General features: G+C 45.2%; 1 protein-coding gene across 1 annotated transcript in view; it reads right to left on the reverse strand.

Moving 5' to 3' along the window:
- Positions 1 to 12657: 12657 nt before the first annotated feature.
- Positions 12658 to 23320, reverse strand: part of Bach1 (BTB domain and CNC homolog 1) — a 42079-nt gene continuing 31416 nt past the window's right edge. The window contains exon 5 of the mRNA XM_057765545.1: positions 12658 to 16547. Within this exon, the coding sequence (XP_057621528.1) occupies positions 16119 to 16547 (429 nt within the window). The 3' untranslated portion in view covers positions 12658 to 16118. The remainder of the gene's footprint in view (positions 16548 to 23320) is intronic.

The following is a 23320-nucleotide window of genomic DNA, read 5'->3' on the forward strand; positions in this document are numbered from 1 at the left end:
AACACCCCAATCTAGGGCCTGCAGAATGATGGGAGACATCATGGAAAGAGTACAGAAGGAAGTGATGAAGAATGGAGTTGTGGGAATTCATTCCGCCAATAGCTTTGGGGTAATGGCCTTAAGGCGTGGTTTCTTGTCTGTGGTTGTGATCTCTTAAAGGGGAGTGAGAGGTGTGTGTGTGTGTGTGTGTGTGTGTGTGTACATATTTTTTTTCTTTGTGTTTCTCGCTACACGAGTCTTAATCAGGGTACTGAGGAGACCTTTACTGAGACAGTAACAATGTACAGAAGTCCCCTGGAAGGCAGCAAGTGGAATCTGCAGGGAAAAGAAAAGGTCACTGACTAATGTCCCATAGAGAGACTGTACCTAGAGTGCTGGAAGAGCCTGGAGTCCCTAGGGGCATAGGCTTGAGAGACAGAGAGGAAGCCTGTGGCCTTGGAGGTCACTGACAATGTATCAGCTTCTAGTTTAGAGAAATGAAGCTTGCTTTTAGATACAGGCAGATGTATCTATAGCCTTTTCTCATTTTCTAGAACTAAACGGATACTTTTATTAGGATGTCTCAAGAGTCACAAGCACTCAGAACACATTTTAACAAATCAGTTCACTATTTGTGGACTTCATTTCAACACTCAGATTCATAGATAGCTTGGAATGGACCTGGTTATCATCACACCGGATACATAAGCATCTGGATTTTATATTTAGCATTTATCATACTCACTTATCATGAGCATTTTAATGATATTTTGTGTTTTTCATAAACATTTTATTGACTGCATAAGACTCTTCAAGAGAGGCATTTGGCTTTTCACATTTACTGTGAAGATTAAGTGAAAAAAAAAAAAAACAACCAGGAGTTCAGTTCAGTGTTTAGTACAAGATAAGCCCTCCATAAACCATAGTAAGTGGATGTACAGTGATGTGCTAAAAGTTTATTCATGGCCATTTGCTATGGGAAATGATGCTATAATGAAAGTCTTGGTAGAAAAGCATTGTTTACTCGTCAATATACACTCCAAAGATTATGGTTCCTGGGTTAAGGGATATGGTAGCTGCATTATTTCACTTTTTTGTGGCTGTGATAAAATACCATGACCAAAGCAACCCAGAGAAGAAAGGGTTGCTTTCTGAAAGTACTTTGGGTTATGATTCTGGAGGGTTAGAGTCTGTTGACAGAAGTTTCTGTCCTGCCTGGTCCTGTAGCCATTCAGTCCCAAATAAACATATAGAGGCTTATATTAATCAAAAGCTGTTTGACCTATTAGCTCAGGCTTATTATCAACTAGCTCTTACAACTTAAATTAACCCATAATTCTGGTATGTGAATAAAAATATAACTACTGAGCTTCCTTTTCCTACCTAAATGCCATGCTATCCTTGCCATTATACTCTTGTGATAATGTTCTTGTACACTGAAAAGATTTGTTACTCATATTGGTTTAATAAAATGCTGATTGGCTAGGAGCCAGGCAGGAAGGTGGGGCAACCAGACTAGTAGAATTCTGAAAAAAGGAAAGGCAGAGAGTCAGCCACCAGCCAGACCCAGAGGAAGCAAGATGAGAATGCCTCACTGAGAAAAGGTACCAAGTCACATGGCTAAACATAGATAAGAATTAATCTAGTACTTTAAATTTAGCCTCAGGCAGGTTCTCAGGACATGAGCAGAACTCATGTAGATTGTCACAATATCACACAAATGGTCCCCCAGTACCATCGTTAATAGACACCCCTCTCCCCTTTGAAACCTCATGAGCCTGGCCTCTGCTTTCTGCATTACTCATAGCACCGCCATCTTCTAGGCTTCTACTAGAACTGATAAATGGGATTGATTGAGTCTGAAAGGCTCTACATGATGGGGAGGGGGACTGATGTAGTGGGAGCTGCGGGCTGTGTTCCTGCCACCCCAACTCCTGGTCCCCTGGCTAGCTTATGTCCCAAAATAACAACACACAAACTGTATTCTTTTAAACACTGCTTGGCCCATTATATCTAGCCTCTTCTCGGCTAACTCTAGCACCTGGACTAGCCCATTTCTAATAACGTGGGTAGCACCCCAAGGTGCGCTTACTGGGAAGATTCTAGCCTACGTCCATCCTGGGTCAGAGCTTCATCGCATCTGCTCTGGAGAGGAGAGCAGCCTGGCATCTGTCTCCATCGCATCTGGCTCTGAGAGGAGCTGCCCTGCATCTAAACTCACTTCCTCTTCCTCCCAGAATTCTGTTCTGTTTACTCCACCCACCTAAAGGCTGGCCAATCAAATGGGCCAAGGCAGTTTCTTTATTAGCCAATGACCTTCCTCCATCAGACTGATTACTGGAATTAGAAACAGTCCACAGACAGGAAAATGTCTTTTAAAACTTCATGTAAGACATGGTATTAATGTAGTCAGCTAGTGCTCTCCATGTAAGCCTGAAGACCTGAGTTCAGGAACTTACCTGAAGGACTCTCAGTCAATGTATCTCAAAGATACTTGCACCTCCATGATTACTGCTGTAGTATTCACAAGTGTATAGTGTAGTGTAGTATTGCACTAGGAAGTGCAACCAGCTTCCACATCCATTAGCAGGTGAATGGATAAAAAATGTGGACAGATACACAATGGAATTGTGTTAAGCTGAAACAAAAAATGAAATCATGATATTGGCAAGAGAACAGGGAGAACTGGAAACCAATATTCTAGGAACAGAAAGGCCAATCCCATGTTGTCTCTCATAAGCAGAATCTAGATTTAAATTGTATGTGTGCATGCATATGTGTGTGTGCACGCATGCATGAGTGTGTGTGTGTGTTGTGTATGTGAGTGTGTGTGTGCAAGTATGTTTAGGGGTGCACATGGGTGTGATAAAAGCATGGAGAGAGTTACACATGGGAAGAAGGGAGGTGGTGAGAAGACATTGGGATAAGTGTGACCCGGAAGCACTGTTTGTAGTGAGAAAGAAGACCAGCAAGAGTGGGTGCACTGGAGAATGGAGGTGTAAAAGAAAACTATGTTTATATATTAAAATGTCATGAGGAAACATCACCTTGTATGCTTACTTTAAAATAAATCAGTAAAGAGGAAGCTAAGTCAGGTGTGACAGGCTCATCATCCTAACACTGAGGCAGGAGGATAGTATGTTTAATGCCTGGATGGGCTTTGAGTTCAAGCCAGCCTGTGTAACTTACCTTCTCGAGAAAAAAGGAAGCAGAAGGGGGATAGGAATATCATCAGTGGTAGAGCAATTTCCTACTATGCAGAAGGCATGGGTCCAGTCCCCACAGACAAATTAAGAATAAACCAGTCATGAGGTTTGGAGAGTAAAATTAAAACCTAAAGAACATTTAAACACATTGTCCTTCAACATTCCATCCAATCTTCGTACTCCTAAGCGAAAGGACAAAGCAGGACACATGGTCACTAGTGGTCCCAGTGAGCAGTACCGCTCTTATTCATTCTTCACGCTTCTCAAGTCTTTCCTCCCACTACAAAGCCATTTGCCTTATGCAGCCACATAAAGGGGACACAGAGAACTCACAAAAGGGCTACTGTGTTATTTACTAGCTATGACTTGAACATGTTGACCCTTTGGACAAAAGAGTTGCAGTGTGTGACAGAAATCTTGGAGTCTCAAGTGAAGAGTTTGGCTTTGAATCTGCAAAGGGTGCCTAGAATGGCAGACACACACATGACCACAGTTTCTCTGCTGTAGTCATTTAGCTGCACGGATATCCAAATCAGCCCTATAGAAAGAATTTTGTTGGACTTTCAGCTAATTACTACACCTAGATCATCCTGTCCACACTTTACTTGCTTGCTCCTGGGATCCTGCCAGTGAGTCCATCCCACCAACTCCGTAAGACCATAACTCAATAGCTGTATGCTCACCCCTAGGTTCTGATAGAGTCCTGCTGTGGGACCGTGGTCTGTGCCCTGTCATTTGTATTTTAAATAAACACTGATTGGCCAGTAGCCAGGCAGGAAGTTTAAGGGGGCAACCAGGCAGGAAGTAGAGGCAGAGCAACGAGAATTCAGGGAAGAGGAAACAGTCAGTCTGCAGTTGTGACCCAGCTGCAGAGGAAGCAAGATGTGACTGCCTCGCTGAAAAAGGTACCAATCCACGTGGTTAACACAGACAAGAATTATGGCCTAATATAAGTTATAAGAGTTAATAAGAAACCTGAGCTAATAGGCCAATCAGTTTATAATTAATGTAGACCTTGGTGTATTTCTTTGGGACTGAATGACTGCAGGACTGAGTGGGACAGAAACATCAGCCAACAGAGTCCCTTGAACCTTTGCTCTTGTGAGTCACATCATCTCACTCACTAGCAACATCCTCCACTGATACTAACTCCTCTATTTTTTTTTAGCCACCCTTTCTTCATAACTCAGATCTGTCTCTTCCTAAACTTCATGAATCTAGCCACGTTTACAAGCCCATCTCTACTCCAGCTGACCACAGCTTTAACCTGACCATAGCCAAGGCCTCTCATGGGTCTCCCCAATTCCACTCATCCATTGCCCAAGCCATTGTCCTCTGAATCACCAAAGAAATTCACAGAAATTCAAAGCTGGTCGTATCTCACAGTTCAAAAGTTTCCAACTACAATTAAAGAGATTCCAGAATCTACACAATATAAAAGAAGGTTCAAGAGGGGTGCCCCTTCCTCAGTTCATGCACCCCACTCCTCCATTCTGAAGCCATGAACACCTCCTCACAATCTGACATACACGGCACAACAAACAGATGTTTGCTGACAACCACATCCCCATGCTTGGTAAAACCATCTTGCCTCTCTCTGCATCTGCCTACGCCTTTGCCGAGGCTCTGAAAACCAGCCCCAACTTTCTGCTCAGCTCTCTGAATTCCACTTGCATGCATTCCCCCCTCAGTTCTAAACCTGAAGGTCAATCCCAGCTTCCTTCTTTCCCGGCTCCCTCACTCCCCAGAAGCTCCTGTGTAGAAACAGAATGTAGAGAGAAACGAGGAGTCCAGTTAGAAAGTTCTCAGGGTTCCGTGGGGAGATGGACAAGGCTCTGAGGGGAATCTTGGCATCATATCGGGAGCCCTCAGGCAGAAGAAAGCTGTCTTGCAGTAGAGCCAACAGGCACTGTTGTGTACTGGGGATGAGAGAGGAAGTAATCCCAGAGGTGACTCCAGGGCTCTGAGTCAGCAAAGGAATGAAGTACTGGAGGTACAATTGCTAAAATGGGAATGACTCAAAGAAATGCAGGATTTACATCAGGAAATCATTTTTAAAAAATCTGTCTTGGTCATCTTAAGTGATGTGATTATTGCACATCTAAGTGGAAAGATAGAAAAGGTAACTGGACTTCAAAATCTGGATGTCTTGCACCTCAGACAACCATTCTGCCTAACTCCTAACTCATGGTCCTATAACAACACAGTTAACCCAGCAGTGCTCACGGATTCTGATGGATGTGACTAGTCTTCGTCCTGTATACCTGATGCTTCAGCTGGTAAGGCTAACATGGTGACCAGGGTTAACATTATCTAGTGGCTTTTACTCAAAGATGAGGATCTGAGTTTGCAGCCAGGCTCAGTGGGTATTGTCAGTGGGTGGGGTGCATACACATGGCCCTTCCACATGGCTTTCTCACAGTGTGATGACCTCAAGACATCCCTGCTTGCTCATCATGACTCAAGGTTCCAAGAACAAGTGTTCTGGAGCTGAACAAAAACACTAATAGCCTTCTGTGCCATCTCTCCCATAGGACTGCTCCCTCCCGATCAAAGCAGACATGAGATAACCAGGATATGGAAGAAGGAAGGGCACCATTGGCTCTAAAGAATCTCAGACATCAAGCTGGTGAGGCACAGACCAGAAGGCCAGGAGTTGAAGGCCAGCCTGGACTACACACGACCCTGCAGGGGGTATACCTGCATGTGATAAAGAAAATGGGAAAGAATCTTGAGTTTAAGAGGCCTGCTTCATGGTCAGCCTAGGGGTGTAGCTTACAACTCCAGCCACTTCAGATCCTGAGGCAGGAGGATCCCAAATTTGAAGGCTGCTGGGCGACAGAGTGAGTTCAAGGCCAATCCAGTCCACTTAGTAAGATACTCTCTACAAATAAAAACCAGAAGAAGGACTGAGGATAAAGTTCAGTAGAGTGTTTGCTTAGCAAGCAGAACCCAGAGTTCCATCCACAGTACTGCAAGAAATGAAAAAGGAAGGCCAGCGGAAAGAAGGGAGGCCAGGCGGGAAAGGGAAGAGCACCTTCATATGAGAACGATCAGGCAGAAGGAGACGCAAGGCAGCTTAACTTGCAGTGCCCTCAGACTAACAGTGCACACGGACACTGAAAACAACGTTTATTTATGCTGGATACCTGGCCGGTAAGATCAACCAAATGCAGAAGATACAATGAGGTCATGTTTTTGTAGACAGTCACTTCCTGCCTCTTGGGGGGTGTGGCTGCAGCAAATCTCAAAACCCCAGCTTTTAATAAGTATGTAAGGACAGTCTTATTTTCAATTCGTTAAAAACACAAAACAGGATGTTTAAAATATGCGCAAGTTTTGGAAATTGGATCGCGTTCCAATTTCCAACTGCCTTTGAAATTCTATTTTTTTTTTTAACTATAGCAGTTATCTGGAGCCCAGCAACACACTGCACACCTATTTTTCTTCCTTTGTAAACCTCATTCCCTTCTGCTTGGTCTCCGGACCCTGGGATCAGCCCAGGGACAGTGCGGGGTCATGTCTCTCTGTCCTGGCACCACAGTCCCCCCTCACCAGTCAGTCTCAGTCTTTCCTGCTGTTGATCCCTCCTACTGAGGCAGGCCATCAAATGACACCCTCTGCTGCAGCATGGAGAGGCATCTTGTAACCGACATCGGGCAGTGCCATTCCGCCCAGGCTCTTACCTGTACAAACACAGACTTTGTCCCTTGACATTTAAGGCAGGTGCTTTATATGGCTTTGGACTGGCTGGCCCGTGAAGCACACTTACAGTTCACTTCTCTGTGGGCACCTCCAGAGTGCGATGCATGGCAATGCAGGCTGCTTCTCCACCTGCCTCCCCTCCACCTGTTCCCACAGGCCGCTCTGCCAGCCTCTCTGATGTTACATTTCTCCAAGGAGATGCAGGATTTCTGGCTCGGTAGAGACCTGTGTCTCAAATTACCTATCTGAGGAGTTAAGGAGAAGCTTCGGCAGGTGAGGAGTGCTTGCTCTGCATGCATGAGGATCTGAGTTCAAATCCCAAGCATTCACATAAAGTGCTAGGTATAACTCTGCATGCCTGCAAGAGGAGGAAGGGCAGAGACAGGCAAATCCTGAAAGCTCATTGGCCAGACAACCAGTGTGAATCCCTGTGTTTCCAGTTCAGCAAGAGATCCTGTCTCAAAGGAATAAGGTGGAGAGCCATAGGGGCAGACACCTTCCATCCTTCCTTGGCCTCCACACAAAAGATGAAGATATTCTGTCCTCCTCTGTTCTTTGTTTACTCCTGCATGAACATGTGTAAATGTATGCAACACACAGAGACATGCACATGGGTCAATGTGAACAGACACACACACACGGAATCACATATCAGTCTCATCCAAGGACCATGCAAGTTCATCGAGATCACACACGTCTAACAAAGAGGAAGATGTCAAATTCCTCTGTCCCTAGACAAGACCATCTGTATAAGAGGCTCCCTGGAGGTGGCTCTCCACAGACTCTCTACTCCTAGGAACCCAGGTAAAACTCTCTCTTCCTCCTCCCCCCCCCCCCGTGTGTGTGTGTATGTGTGTATGTGTGCACGCACATGCCTGTCTGTCTGTCACCTCCCCTTCTGCCCTCTCCTTTCCTTTTTCTCTCTGTTTTAGGATAATGTCTCACTCAGCCACCAAAGCTATCCTGGAAGTCTCTATGTAGTCCAGGCTGCCCGGGATCCTATGGCAGTTCCCCTGTCCCCACGTCTCCAGTGCAGGGATTGTAGGTGTATACCACCACACTCGGCTGACATTTCTAGAACGTGGCGACACTTGTCTCCTGCTGTCCAAAGTTTTGAGGCTTCTACTGAAATTCCAAGGTGGTGGAGCCCCAGACCACCCCATTCTATATACAATTACATTTCCTTGATACAGCAGTGCTACACATTCTAATCAGGGCTGCCAACAGAACTCAGCACAGTGATGACAATGTTCTCAGTGTGCACTGTGGACACCAGCAGAGCTCAGCACAGTGACGACAGTGTTCTCAGTGGGGACACCAGAGCCCTGTGAGTTCTTGAAATGTAGCCAGCAACACTGAAAATTTATATCATGTTACCAATCTTAATTAACACATGTTTATTCTTCTTAGGTAACTCTTATCATCCTTTTATTCTTCAATTAGTTGTTCCTCTATCTCGGTTACAACATAAGATTGACAAAGACATAGATTTTGTCTTTCTCTAAGGCAGTGCTTCTCAATCTCCCCAACCACAAAACTGTTTTCATTGCTACTTCATAACTATAATTTTGCTTCTCCACCTGCCTCCCTTCCACCTGTTCCCACAGGCCGCTCTGCCAGCCTCTCTGATGTTACATTTTTCCAAGGAGATGCAGGATTTCTGGCTCGGTAGAGACCTGTTTCTCAAATTACATATCAGAGGAACTAGGGAGAAGGTTCAGCATGTTAAGAGTGCTTGCTTTAAGCCGGCGGTGGTGGCGCACGCCTTTAATCCCAGCACTTGGGAGGCAGAGGCAGACGGATCTCTGTGAGTTTGAGACCAGCCTGGTCTACAAGAGCTAGCTCCAGGACAGGCTCCAAAACCACAGAGAAACCCTGTCTCAAAAAACCAAAAAAAAAAAAAAAAAAAAAAAAGAGTGCTTGCTTTGCCCGCATGAGGATCTGAGTTCAAATCCCAAGCATTCACATAAAGTGCTAGGCACAACCCTGCATGCCTGCAAGAGAAGGAAGGGCAGAGACAGGCAAATCCTGGAAGCTCATTGGCCAGACAACCAATCTGAATCCCTGTGTTTCCAGTTCAGCAAGAGATCCTGTCTCAAAGGAATAAGGTGGAGAGCCACAGGGACAGACACCTTCTGTCCTTCCTCATAAATATCTGAGGTGCAGGATATATGATACGTGACCCTGCTCTATATTTTTGGAGCCCAAAGTAACTTTTGGGGGGATAGACAGTGTCCTTCTGCGTGAATGACTGAGGTATTCTACAGATTAGGCAGGCACTCCAAGGAAGGAATGCAAAATCTTCTGAACCCTGGGTGGATCTATGAGCAAGATTTGAAGCCAACGTCAGAGACCAAGCAATAAACAGAGGAAAAAGGGAGGTGCCAGTTTGTCAGCACACGGCTAAGGCAGCGTGAGATGGGCAGACCATGGAGCTCCTAATGCACAGCATTCAGATTGAAGCTGTCGGAATTGCTGAGATGTAAACACAGTATTGCCCACATTCTCCGTAAGTCTTATCAGAGAATGACCTCTTTACTCACCTAATCTCCAAGCACGTGATGGAGAGGCACGCCCCCGCCAATGCAAAACATAGAGTAAGACAACTGAGAACCTGAATGGGTTTGATGGAATCAGGAACCCTGACACTCAGGGTGGCCATGACACACTAAGCCAGGCATAGTAATAACACCCATATGTGCCACAGAAATATCACCTGCCCGGCCACCAACACTGATAGTGAACATGAAAGGAAACTATGTCCTAGAGAAATGCATTTTCTTTAAGCTGTACAGCTGTCAAGCACCAGACCCAGGCTCCAGAACCCCATGTCTCTTGAGGCCAGGACCAAGCCCTTTCATTTCTCACAGTCCCTTTAATGGGGACTTGGACTTATGCCTGAGCATTGCCTAAACCCGTGTCATTCTTTGAGTTCTTAAGCACATAACTTCACACTGACTCTATTTCAAGCATGCCATAGCTGTCCACCCTACCAGACCCGGATGAACACAATCTCCTGAGTGCTTTGGCTGGCCAGCGTCTCCCACCTTATCAGAGCACCGACGGGCTCCACTCCTCGTTCCTATAAAATCTGAAACTCCGTGCACGGCTCCACCCTGAGCTCCACTCCCACATGCTACTCGTCAGCGAGGCTGAGACAGAGCAGTCTGAGCAGACTCCTGCGCTCGAGGAAAGATGTCTTGCAGAGTAAACTTTCCACTGCTCCCTGAAAGACACCCCTCAGGTACTGAGAGCTTGTAGACACCAGATTAAAAAAAAAAAAAAAACCTCAAACAAGGCCAAAACAGGTTTTCCAAAAGTGCCCTTCTGGAGAAAACTTTGCATTAAAGGCACTAATGAATAACCCTGTATCCATCATTTAAAGCTACCGTTTAAATCAACACAAATGAAGCCTTCTGCATGATTGCACCACAAAGCAAGATTCTAGCGGCATTTCCTTTGGCATGGTGAATTTCACCATGCTATTGAGACAGCAACTAGAAAATTGTCTGGGTCCCAGTGTTCAGAAAGGAAATTAACTATTCAGGAAAGCACCGACTTTCTAAGAACAATTAAAAGCAAACTTAAAGCTGAAAACAGTTAACGCAGAAAAGACGGCCATGTTTAAATGATGAAGGAATGCACTCTGCTTGGTTCTGACCTTTTTCATTCAGACCCGAAGAGCAACATCTGTAATAGAGATGAGAGATGGAGGTACTGTCTCAGAAGCGAATATTTTGATTTTAAATCTGGACCTATGCCCCTTTCAGAAGATGGGAGGGCGAGTTCAGGGCTTTTATTGGGGTCTACCCCTCACTTTCTTAGGCCACATCCCAGCAGCCCTGGCCTGACCACGTCTGTGCTAAGGGAAGTGGGCTCAAGCCCTGACAGAGCATGCTCAGGCCCCCTCAGGCCCCAAACTGTCCTGTTGGAACAAGTGTAAATCTCGGCATAAAAGTTGGGTCTGTCTCCTAACGTGTTTATAGTCAAAACCAAGCTGTATCTAAGTAGTCCCAACAGAGATTCTGAACACAGGTTCTGAGTTTCACAACAAATGCATCTTTAAGAAGTAGAAACCAGAACTTTTTTTCCCATATATCATTGAATTCTCTTATTACATGGGCAGTACTAGGTATTGAGTTCAGGGACTCTAGCTCTATCTGGGATAGTGATTTACAGCTTGGGAATTAGCTTACTTCAAATAAATATGGCTGTGGGGCCACAGTTGAGATGTTATAACCCCTCATACTCTAAACCAGTAGTTCCCAACCTGTAGGTCATGACCCTTTTGGTGTCAAACAACCCTTTCATAGAGGTCACGTAAAACCACTAGAAAACACAGATATTTACATCACTGTTCATAACAGTAGCAAAATTACACTCATGGCGTAGCAATGAAATAATGTCATGGTTGGAGGTCACAACATGAGGAACTGTATTTAAAGGGTCACAGCTGAGAACCACTGGTCACACCAGACATCCAGCCTTAGCCCTAACCCTTTCTAGGTTCCATCAGGAACTTTCACAGGGCAGCAAAGCTAAGGCTTCTATGAGAACCTCTACCCCACCGACTAAAAGCTGAGGAGACGTTGGTTCATCTGCAGAGTATAATCACTGCGCAGTCTTTCACGTGCTTTGTTCTACCGGGCATCCTCTTGTGTCGGTATTCACTTGCTTCCCATGCAGAATCTCTGACATGCCAGAGAGGGGCAGAGAGAGAGAAGCAATTATGAGTGGCAGGGCTAGGAGGATACAAGGAATGTCTGGATTAGTTACCAGTGTGTTGCTGGATCCACTCCAGAGCCTTCTGAGGGACCAACTATCTCCAACCACCCACAGCCCAGCACATGAGAATCTGAAGCTGGAATTTGACAGAAGTGGCTTCCTCCTCCTGGGTGTCAATGAGAATACCCAGAAAGCAGCTATGTCTGCGGCGGACTGATTAGGAGAAGCTGGAATGTTACAGGTTCAAATGCTAATCACCTATCTCAAGCTAACGTCAGTCCCTCGGATGGCCTCAACACCGGTAGCTGCTCAAAGCTCAGCTCAAGGCCTTGTCGGAGCAACAGATTTGAGAAACCTGTGACTGTGTGCATATGCATATGTGCGTGCCTGTATGTGTGGGTTTCATAGATAACCTAGGATGTCATTCCTCAAGATACCACAGTGACTCTCATGGCCTGGGACTCCACAAGCAGGCCAGGCGGGTGCCTAGACTGCCTCTCTTGATGTTGCCATCGTTAGGCACACATGGGTCAAGCACCCGTGGCTATGCCTGGCTTGTTTTTTTGTTTTGTTTTTCGAGACAGGGTTTCTCTGTAGCTTTGGAGCCTGTCCTGGAACTAGCTCTTGTAGACCAGACTGGCCTTGAACTCATAGAGATCTGCCTGCCTGCACCACCACCACCCAGCTATGCCTGGTATTTTTTAGATGGGTTCTGGGAATAGAACTCAGGCCCATGGCAAGCACTTTATCAACAAACCAATGTCCTCGGACCCTTTGCATGCTCCTAATTTACAGACTAAAATTAAGTAAATCAAATACAAGGCTAAAACCTGTGTGTCTTCCAATACCAGGGCACTGGGTGTCTTTTTTCAGACATAAGATAATCAACTAATCAAAACGTCTCCCTTTACCAACGCATAGTCTGAGCTCTGGTAACTGATCAAAAGGTTAGCATTAGTAAGTTCACATGAGCAGGGAGATGGGGAAGGTACAACTCTGTTCAATTAAAGGCAGCATTAGGAACTTTATTGAACTGTCTGTCCACCATCAGCATCTACTACTTATATCTGACACATAAACAAGCCTATTAGGAAGAAAATGTAAATGAAATATTATAAAGTGTACTTCTAATGAAACATGGGCTTAATAGGACATGAATATATAAGTTCAGTGGTTTTATTGCAGTTAGAAAAATTATATTATGAAAGATACAAAAAATCAATATTATTATTTGTTTATTTTACAATCAGTATGCCATCTTTTACCATTATGGCTTTAAATTTTCATTCTACTGAACAGGTGTCAAGGAATAGTTTAGTACATGCTTTAATAAAACAGTTAAAATATTTACAAATTCAAAATAGATGTTTTTGTAACCGAAAGGTTCACCTGAGAATTCACTGTGACATCGCCGTTTGCATCTCTTTTTTCCCAAGTTGTTAACGTGGATGCATGTCCTCATGCCATCTCCACTATCCTCACATTATTTATGTTGAATTCCTAACTTAAAATTGGCTAAGCATCAAGCTACAGTAAATTGTTATAATGCTTGCAGGTGGACAACCAAAGTTATATCCATTTTTATTCTGAACATAAGAATTAACAAATTATGTGCTTGCAGCTATAGGATTCAAATAAGGGGCAAAAATTTAAGAGGACATAATTGTACTGAGTCAGACATGACAACTTAAAAAACATCACCAGGCACTGAGAAGGCTGGATCATACAACGAGGAGCAATGATTGCAGGAATATGCAAATAACAAATGAAAAACATCATCAATACTCTGCATGAAGGAAAACGCATACGTGTACACATATGATCCTATCATTTGTCTTCGGCATCCCCCCCCAAAAAAAATATTGCCCTAAAACAAATTTTCTTAGAAAAAAAAAAGTCTTTAAAAGTTCACGTTAAAATAGGCATAAATGTGTAATGCTATGCAATATACAGACAACTTACCCACGTCATGGCCAAAGACAAAGGTAAAATCTTTCCTCTCCATCCAATACAACTCGAAAATCACACAGGAATGAGGTAGTGTAGTTACTTGTATTATATGCTGGCTGTTAAGAGTAATGCTAAATTTTAAGAACTATTACACTTGGCCAATTACCAAACACCATTAAAATTAACCCTTAATGCTAAACTGTTCAAAGGTAGAAAGAAATTTAAAGGAAGTGTCTTAAAAAGTATCTTTACCTTGAAGAGAGAACTGGGTCTTATCATAAAATGCTAAGTAACTTTCCAAAGCAAATATTTACAGTTACATTTAAAGCAAAAAAAAAATTGGACGTGTGCACACTGATGGCAGACAGTCGAGTGTACAGTGAGGTAGGAAATCAAGGACTCCATTGGCTTGTAGATTTTACACTTTGTAAACCAGAGATGTTTTCTTATTATTTTACGTTGTTGAAATCTAAAATTACAAGTATCAGACAGCTGCGTGGGGACATATACATATATACACAGCTCTTTGTCACATGGGATGCTTCATCACTGTGAGCGTTCTCTCCCAGACAAACTGAGGGGACTATTCAAAGTTTCTAGAAGATAATTCCAATTTCATTTTCTCTTCCAAAGATAAAATACACACTATCCTTCCTCCCTCCCTGCACCCAGGAGAGAAGGGCATCATGACAACAAATCATACTGAGGCTGGTCCCGTACCTCCTCACGGCAAGCACCAGCTAGGTACCTACCGACCTGATACCGCACTCAGGTGGCTCTCGGGCGTGCTCTCGCCCTCTCTTTCCCTCTCTAGGCCCTCACTGGACGCAGCACGTAGTGAGGATGAGTGTCTCCTCCAGCTACCGGACTTGGAGAGATGGCATCCTACTGACTGCTCCTTTAAGCACAACTCTACAAACACTCCCGGGAGCGTCCTGAGAGACCCCCTTATCACAGGTGTTTGAGACCACAGGTGCCTCACACTTCAGATTTTCCCCATTTGTCAAATATCCACTTCTACAGAATGTAGAAGCTTCTACAGTTAGCTTGAAGATAAGACCCTCCCCCAAAGTCTTAATGAAGTTCCCATGTACCTTACACATGTATCCTAAAGAAGCTCTCAGAAGATTTTGAATATCCTCTTTTGCCTGTGGCCCACCTCATGAACTCAGGACTGGAATATCCCACATCTGCTATCAGCTAGGTACTCAGAACGTTTCCAATTTTAAGGCATTTCACATTCCTTGAATAGAGATATTGAACTTGTATATACGATGCTTTGTTTCTACTGCTGAGGTCTATAGTGTGAGATTCCAGAACAACCAAGAATCACTGCAAAATGTTATGGAGTAGATAGATGCTCAGATTACTATAAATTCATTTTCTACCAACATTAAAATAAGCACAAGATTGACTTGTCCATGTCCAAGTCAAAGTGATGCACGTGCCTTTACATCATACCAAATCGGGGGTGGGGGAGGAATAACAGGGTTCAATCTGCTTCTCAAGTGCAAGCATGTAATGGACTGAGCACAAATTTTATGGTTTCAAACGCCAGCAGAGCTGTGGATCCACGCTTGCTCCAACAGAGCTTTTTACAGATCGCAGCTCTTTCCTAGGGTGCTAACGAGCTGCACCTCTGGTCAATGTAGATACCCCCCCAATCCCAGTGCCCTCTTGGGCATCGGTGACCGGCAATGAGACGATGAATGGCCTCATGTAGTGTGGTCTCCAGATCCGTGGCAACTGTGGTTCTGTCCAGCTTGTGAACACTCAGCCTAACTCCCATTTCTTCCTCCAAGAGACAAGAAGGGAACAGGAAGTCCGTGACTGGCCTAGACATAGCAGGAACTGCAGACGGGATCAAAGGAGAGAGCAGGGGAAATGACAACTGTCTACTGTTGGTGCAGCCAGAAACTCTAGTCAACACTGAGGAGGGGAGGCCTCCAGCTCAGGCCGCTGTGGCCCTTCACTAAGTCCTGCCGGGGCAGCCTCAGGTCACCAGGTCCAGTCTGGGCTGGACTTTGGTAGGAGCGCTAGAGTTTGAAGATGATTCCTTTTCCACGTGACAGCTCTACGCAAACACTCCCACGCTGACACGCCCCTTCTGGGTAGATCCGCCCCTTCTGGGTAGATCCGCCCCTTCTGGGTAGATCGCCACCGCACTGCTTGGGGAGAATTTCCTTTCTGATCAGTATTCTGTCAAAAGGTAGATTACTGAGCTTCCACAGGCCAGGAGGACTGGGTGCAGATGCTGCCAGCTGTTGAAGCGGACCCTGCGGTTTTCACTGTCTTAGTTATTTTGAACACTGGGAGATTATTACTTTACATTTTCACATGTGGTTTTTCAGCATCCAAGAGGTAAATCATGTCATGTCTCCTGTGAAAACCAAGGAGAACTCAGGGTCACGTTAAATGAGAAATTCAATTCCCTCTCCAGAAAGCTACCGGGGGAAACAAGGCTACTGAAAGCAAGAAGACACGGCCATGCGCGGCTCTCAAGACAATGCCAAAACTTCAGTAGGAAATCCACGGCTGGAGGACGCTCGCGGTTCACTCATCAGTAGTGCACTTGTCAGTCATCTGCTGGCAGAAGTCTGAGATCCCGCCACTCTGCCGACAGGGTTCCAACAGTGTGGCCTGCTCCAGGGCGGCTGCGGTGGTTGGCGCGGTTTTCTGGGACTCTTTCCCCGGTTCCTGGCCTGCCTTGCTGCTCCCTGGTCCACAGGGGGGTGGCCCATCACACACACTGAAAACTGAAGGAAAAGCAAGTTCACCATCAGTACTTTTTCCTTTCTCCGAAATTAGAAAAGAAAGCGGGCAGTCTGAGGCCGAGTACTTGGCGAGGATCTGAATCTGCTCCTGACTCAGAGCAGCTTCCTTGCACACTTGCTGGCAAAGTCCCGTCAGGTTCTGCTTTGTTTCACCCAGTGTTGACAAGATGAGATCTCGTTCCTTCAGCAGGCTCTCCTTTTCACTTTGCTGTGCAGAGGGGAGAAAGAACACAAGGGCTCGTGTTTATTGGGTCCACCGACATTTCTAAGGCAATCAAACATTCCACATTCTTCAGTAAGATCACACAGGATGCTCTCAATCAACTCAACGACACATGCGTGTCAGCTCACCACACAGACACTTGCACATCTGTGTGTCTCACAGCACTTTCACAACAGCTAAGTCATGGGACCAACCGAGGTGCCCGACCTGAGGAAGGGAGAATGTGGCATAAGCATGCCATGGGATTTTTCCCGCAGTAAAGGAAAATGAAGTGATGTGATTTGCAGGAAAGTAGATGCAAAGTGAAGTTTGCATTAAGTGAATTACACCATGTTCAAAACACAAATGTACCCTCTTGCATGTAGGTCCTAGACTTTCAGATAAGACACATAAAAATCACATATGATAGGAAAGCAGAACAAAACAACTAGAGAAACAGAGGCGACTAAACAGGCAGGGGTGAGAAAGGACAGTGAGAGGAATGTCCTCAATAGGTAATATGCACTTGTACGACAGCATCCTCAGGCCATGTGCTGTAGCACCATGTAGCAGGAATATGTAAATTTACAATTGAACACACACGTTAAATATCAAAAGTTCATGATCCTTCATCCAAAAACTCCTAGAGACAGACCTATATGCTGGAATTCCTAACTTTTCACACTATAGAAAGGCAATACAGATGTGCACACGAGTGCTCCATCGTGTGCAGAGTTAGCACCATCGTTAAACATCTTTATACTTTTAAACAAAACACTAAAATATCAAACAAGGCAGAAAGTGGGGAAACTACTTATAGCTGGTTATCAAATTTGGATGGGGTCTAGCCAAGACTCGAAGACAAGCTCCCTGCTCTGAGTGTCTGAATCTGAACTGTGGAGAAGTGTGGACGTGACCTTGTGCGGACACCAAGAGGGTGTTCCTGGTTTAGCCTCTGTAAGATTCGGCTAATGCCAGCTTTCCTGAGATGTGGCAGAGCCCAAGATTATGGCCAATGCTTTCAATATGCAGCCTCAGCTATATGATCCATACAGTGACTAAGTAAACAGGAGGAAGACGTTAGCACAGCACAGATGGCTGGAAAGAGCTCATACAGTGAGTATAAGGATTGAAGGGGTTGGTCTGAGTCTACTGCTCTCACTAGTGTGATTTTTTAAAATCCCCACAAGAACGTCTGCCACAAGACTTTTTCAGGTTTTCCTGGCTCTATCTCCTCTGCCCACATCAGTCACCATTGTTATTCCCCAGAAGGCCCCTGAGCGTGGCTCGCCTGGGGAACTACATTTCCCAGGAGCCCCTAGCGTTCCACGCAAAGGCTGCGCAGGCGCAGAACGTGGCGCTTGCCGCACGCACGTGGGGGACCCTTTAAAAGGCTGAAACGCCGTCTGTTCTTTCTCTTTTTCCCTTCTCTCCTGCACGCTGCAATAAACCTCGCGCGCCAAGTTTTGTTGTGTCTTGCGTCCTCCTTTCCCTCTGGTCGCGGCGAAGAAGACGAACACGAAGAAGACGAAGAACAGAAGACTGAGAAGAAGACGAACAGAATAGACGAAGAGAAGAACAACCATCCACCCACCCATATCCTGCCTCCTCTTTCACACTCAACCATTTCACTTTCTAACCTGCGATGAGCCAGGCAATCTAATCATCAGGTAAAGTGAGAGTGAATGAATGGCAGCAGAAGGCCAAAGGTTTCACCTGTGAAACGAGGGGACCAGTGTCTGAGGGACCAGGGCCGCCTCTGCCTCCTGCCTGCCCACTGACTCCACAGGGATAACTTCTAACTGTCATAGTTTATGTCCCTTTGGGCACAAACATAGTTTCAATGGTAGTAAGGATTTTGCTAGATACGTAAGTACCATTACAGCTTTATATAAAAATATTTCTACAAAGTTATGCAAGAATTCAATTATTGGTAATTTTTTGGAAATACTAAGATTATATAAATTTTTTAAAAGAAATTCCTTTATTATAAACAATATAAATTTTTATATTGCAAAGTAATTCTCCAGTTTGTTCAGATTTCTAGGTTTGCTTCATAATAAAAAAGAACAGATCAAGAATGAAGGCACACATCCTGTGTGCACGCTAGGTCTACATTTAGACATTTTCTCCTAGACAGAATCTGTCAGTTATAGGCTTCACATAATGAGCCAAGGGGACAAGAGCAGCACTGACTTCTACCCCTGAGAAAAAGCACATTTATAGCATTTGTATCCTCTCTTCTTTGGACGTCTCAGAATCGCATCTAACAGAAATGAAAATGAAGACCTCGGAAGAAGACGAGAGCCCTCTTTACCCAGCTACAGCCATACTCCTGTCTCTGTTCTTCTATCGAACATGAAATGAAGCCGTTCTGAAAAGCAATATACAAAATGCCAAGTGATGCTGGTCTTTGAAACTAAGGTTAGCTTTAACAGTAGGCATCTGGGCTCCTCCCACAAATAGGAACCACTGCTTAGAGATGGTACGAAGATCACAAATATCACATAACGTCTGTACCTTCATGTAAATATCTATCTATCTGACCCTCCATATTCACGCTCCTCCTGCCCCACTAAGTAAGAGATGACTCCATTCATTCAGAACATCCAAGAAGAGTCTGGGGAGATGGCTCAGTGGATCAAGAATGCTTGCTGCCCAAGTATAAGGGCATGAGTTTGAATCCCCAGAAACCTCACCAAAACTAAATGTAGCCATACACTGCTCCCCAGTGTTAGTGGGAGAGGAAGGAATCAGGAGGATTGCTGAGGTTTACTGGCAAGTCTAGAAAAAAAAAAAAGGCAAGCTGCAAGTCTGCTTAAAGATCCCTATTGGTGCAGGAAGTCCTTTTGTATATGTGTTGCTTTTATTGATTGGTGAAAAAGAAGCTGTTTAGGCCTGTTATAGGGCAGAATAGAGCCAGGCAGGGAAAACTAAACTAAATGCTGGGAGAAAAAAGGCAGAGTCAGTGAGAAGCCATGTTGTCCCACTGGAGACAGACCTGGGGATGGAACAGGCACAAGGTCCCAGGTTCAATACCGGGGGTGGGAGGCATGACATCTCAGTACCCCAACCTCAAACACAAGCTAACTCCTTAAGATTATAGTCATGCATGGTCCTCGACAGCAACATGTTCTAAAACATGTCTTATGAGGCAACTGGGCCACTGTACAAACATCTAAATGGTGCCACCCGCAACACACGTGGGCTGAGCTATCGCCTGTTAGCTCCTGGGCTACAAATGTGAACAGCGTGTTCCTTACTGAAGCTGCAAGCAGCAACACACACTCCCAAATGTTTGCATATCTGCGCTTATCTAAACACGAGACAGGCACAGTAAAGATATGGTTCAGAAGACTAAGAATGTGCACTTACACAGGCGCACGCACAGTTGGCGTTTCTAGGCTTGGACGCTGCTCTGGGTGGGAGAGCGAGCAAGCGAAGGACCTAGGACAGTTCTGTGTACACCAGGGCCCTTGCAACTGCACGTTCACGCTGTACTAAAGGTTTCAGCATGTTGGAGTTTTTCTTCAGTAATAGTTTATTATAAATTGTTTACGTTACACCTTAAGTTTTTAAAAAACTTTTGACTCTTTTAAAATAACACTTAGCTTACAACACAGAAAAAATAAAATAGTGAAGACAAAGAGTTCAGGCTGTGCCTAAAATAAGTACTAATACTGTGCAGCTGCACCAAAGTTGTTTTCTCCGTCCTTAGCCTTTCCTTTTTAAAGTGTTTCATCCACTGGCCCAGCCTGCAAAGGGTCAGCAACATCAGTGTCCCTGACGACACCTGCACACTCTGCCCTCTAGGGTCTTTAGCAGTGTGACACACACGGACCTGTCCCCTCTTGTAACAGCACTAGTTCTGACGGATCCCCCAAGGCTCGCCTTGCAGAAACAGGTGCAAGGTGGTGTGCTTGCTGTATGATCTCCATCATATCTGCAATGAGTGGATGACGAACACTCGCTTCGGTTAGGGAAGCCTTACGGGGGCGGGGGGCACTTTTCTATTACATGTATTTACTTGGGGGGTGGGTCATGTGCCACGTCACATATGTGGAGATCAGAGAGTAGTTTGTGAGAATTCTCCTGATCCACCACGTGAGTCCCATAGATTAAAGCCAGGCTGTCAGGCTTGGCACCAAGCTCTTTCCTCACCACAGCAGGTTGCTAGCCTGGGAGTCAGCAGCTTCCACTGAACCCTCCAAACTTTCTCCTGCAGCTTCCCTTCCCCCACCTCATCCTCTGCAAGGTGACAGCAACCCAGCAGCTTCTCCACTGCGTGGAGGGTCAGCTTCGGTGGAGCACTAACAAACCACTGTATACTATGTGTCTGTACTTTAAGCTTTACGACTTGTTTCTTCTGGCAGTTTCCTTATTCTTATTTGCTAAGAAGCACACTTTCTGACCATCTTTGTCTGAGAAGAACATCAGCGGCAGGGCAGACATTTATAGCGTGCCCCTTGCCTCTGCAACTAGGGCTTGTGCAAATGATTAGACTGAGAGTGGTAAGCACTAAGTGGAGTGCAGGGACGGACACCCACAGCCCTGCACCACACACAAGCCAACAGGACTATTCAGGCTGGCTTTACGGATGAGGCCAGTGGCGGAACTGAGCTGTGGACACAGCAGCCCCATCGGTGACCTGCCTGGCCTGCTCCGAAAGGCAGGACTCTCAGCTCCCTGCTACGGTCTCTGTCCTCCAGTCATACACAAGAACATCTAAGCCTCACGAGGCTGGTCCTCCTTGTTCCTCCCAGACATTTAGAGCTGACTATAAATGCTACTTGTCCTCTTGAATCCCTTTGGAATTGGGGGGCAGCCCACTCATGGGTTCCTGGAGGTGTTCTAGTTTCTGGTTCCACGTTAGTCACGAGACCTGGCTCCTTTCTCTGGCCTCGACCACAGCAAATTATCCCATCCACTCTGCAGATGGTTCCTGGATTTTATAGCCAGAGTCCAAATCAATATAACAGGTAAATAGGAAACTTGCTAATTTGGTTTCTGAGTTCACAGAAAGGTCTGAGGAACTACCAGTCTTGCTCTGGAAAACCATCTTTCTGTTGACCAGATGAAGGGAGCTCTTCTGGGCTGAGAGGAAGAGAGAGGAGGAGGCCCTTCCAGAGCTCATAGCTGTGCACAAGCTAGGGTCATCCAAGAAGAAGGGGCCTCAACTGAAAACATATTTCTGATAGACTAGCTCAGAGGCCAGCCTGTGAGGCACTTCCTTGATTAATGATCCCTGAGAAAGAACCCTGCCTACAGTGGGTGGTGCCACTCCTGGGCAAGTGGTCCTGGGCAGGTAGCTGAGCAAAGCCATGGAAGTCAATAAGCAACACTTCTGCAAGCTCTCTTCCTCAGTTCCTGCTTCCAGGTTCCCACCTTGAGTGCCTGCCCTGACGTCTCCTGCTAGAAGACTGCGGTGTGGAAGTGTAAGCCAATTAAACCTTCCCCAGTTGCTTCTGGTTGTGGTGCTTATCACAGTAGCAGAACGTGAACTAAGATGATAGTCAGAAGACAGCAGGAAGAGGAAGGAAGCCAGCAGAGGCTAAGAAAACTGAATATGAGTCAATGATGATATGGCCGTAACAACAAACACTAGCATTTATTGAGGGCTATACGGTAGTTAATTGTTGGGACTTCTTCTGACACATTAATCCATTTGTTCTTCACGAGCGAGCATTGTAACTATAAAGTGGACAGTAACATTATCCCGCCCACACTTTGGCTGCATCTCCTTTCCTCCTCATCACCCTAGATATAAAATCCTGCAACCCAGCTTCTACATCAGTCCCCAAACACGGGACCTTCGAGCCAAGCAATGGAGAACTGCCAAGCTAAACTCAAACACACAGCACATTCGCTGTGTATAAAACAGAGTAAATCTTCATCAGCCTTGTTTATTTTTAGGAAAGTGAGAAAACTGGTAAATGCTACAGATGACTATAAATTCTGACCAGCTGAGGGAAAGAGAGCAATGCAGGGAGCAGAAAAAGCACTCTAGTACAACCCTACGCCAGCGTCAAATAGTTCCCTGTAGCCCAAGAGTGTGAAAGCATCTAGCACAGCACCTAACAATGAGCAACACTCTACAAACTCATCCATCCACTGGAGTGGGCTAATACGAAAGATTACAGTTCATAAGGTGTACGTAGGCCCGGCTGGCTGTGAGAATCTGTTGTGATCCCAGGAACTCTAGTTACTCTGCAATCTCATCCAATTTCTCCTTCATCGTTTTAGTTACTCTATACCCTTTCCCTAAAGTATGTGCACAGTGCATACATAGTAAAATTTTATGTTTCAACTTCTGTTAAAGCCATACAGACATATTTTCCATTATACTGTTTCTAGTCTCACCCAGAGCTTGAAGATAAGTTGCAAACACAACTGATTTTTTTTTCCATCCATGATTAGCAAAGACACAAAAGTGAGTATTTGAGAACTCGTTTTATTGCCTTCAGGCTGCTGCCCTGCTGGCCTGGCCCACATGGAGCCCTCAGCTGGTCTGGGACTGGAGCTTCCTCTCACACAATACCTCCACCAACCACAAGAGGAAACTAAAAATGGGAGCAAATTAATATGTCTTCCAATTAATTTATGTTCTGAAGCTGGAAGAGATAGGTCTGATAAGCAAGTACCCATCTCAAGGAGGATCTTGCTGCATCTCATAAGTTTCTATTCAAAGCACAACTTCACATCAGGACTTTTTCCCTTGGCAGGAAGACACTGGCTCATCTGCTTGGTTTTGGTATCAACCCAAACAGGTAATTCAGGTC

This window comes from Chionomys nivalis, chromosome 3, assembly GCF_950005125.1.
Source record: "Chionomys nivalis chromosome 3, mChiNiv1.1, whole genome shotgun sequence".
NCBI classification, from domain to species: Eukaryota; Metazoa; Chordata; class Mammalia; order Rodentia; family Cricetidae; genus Chionomys; species Chionomys nivalis.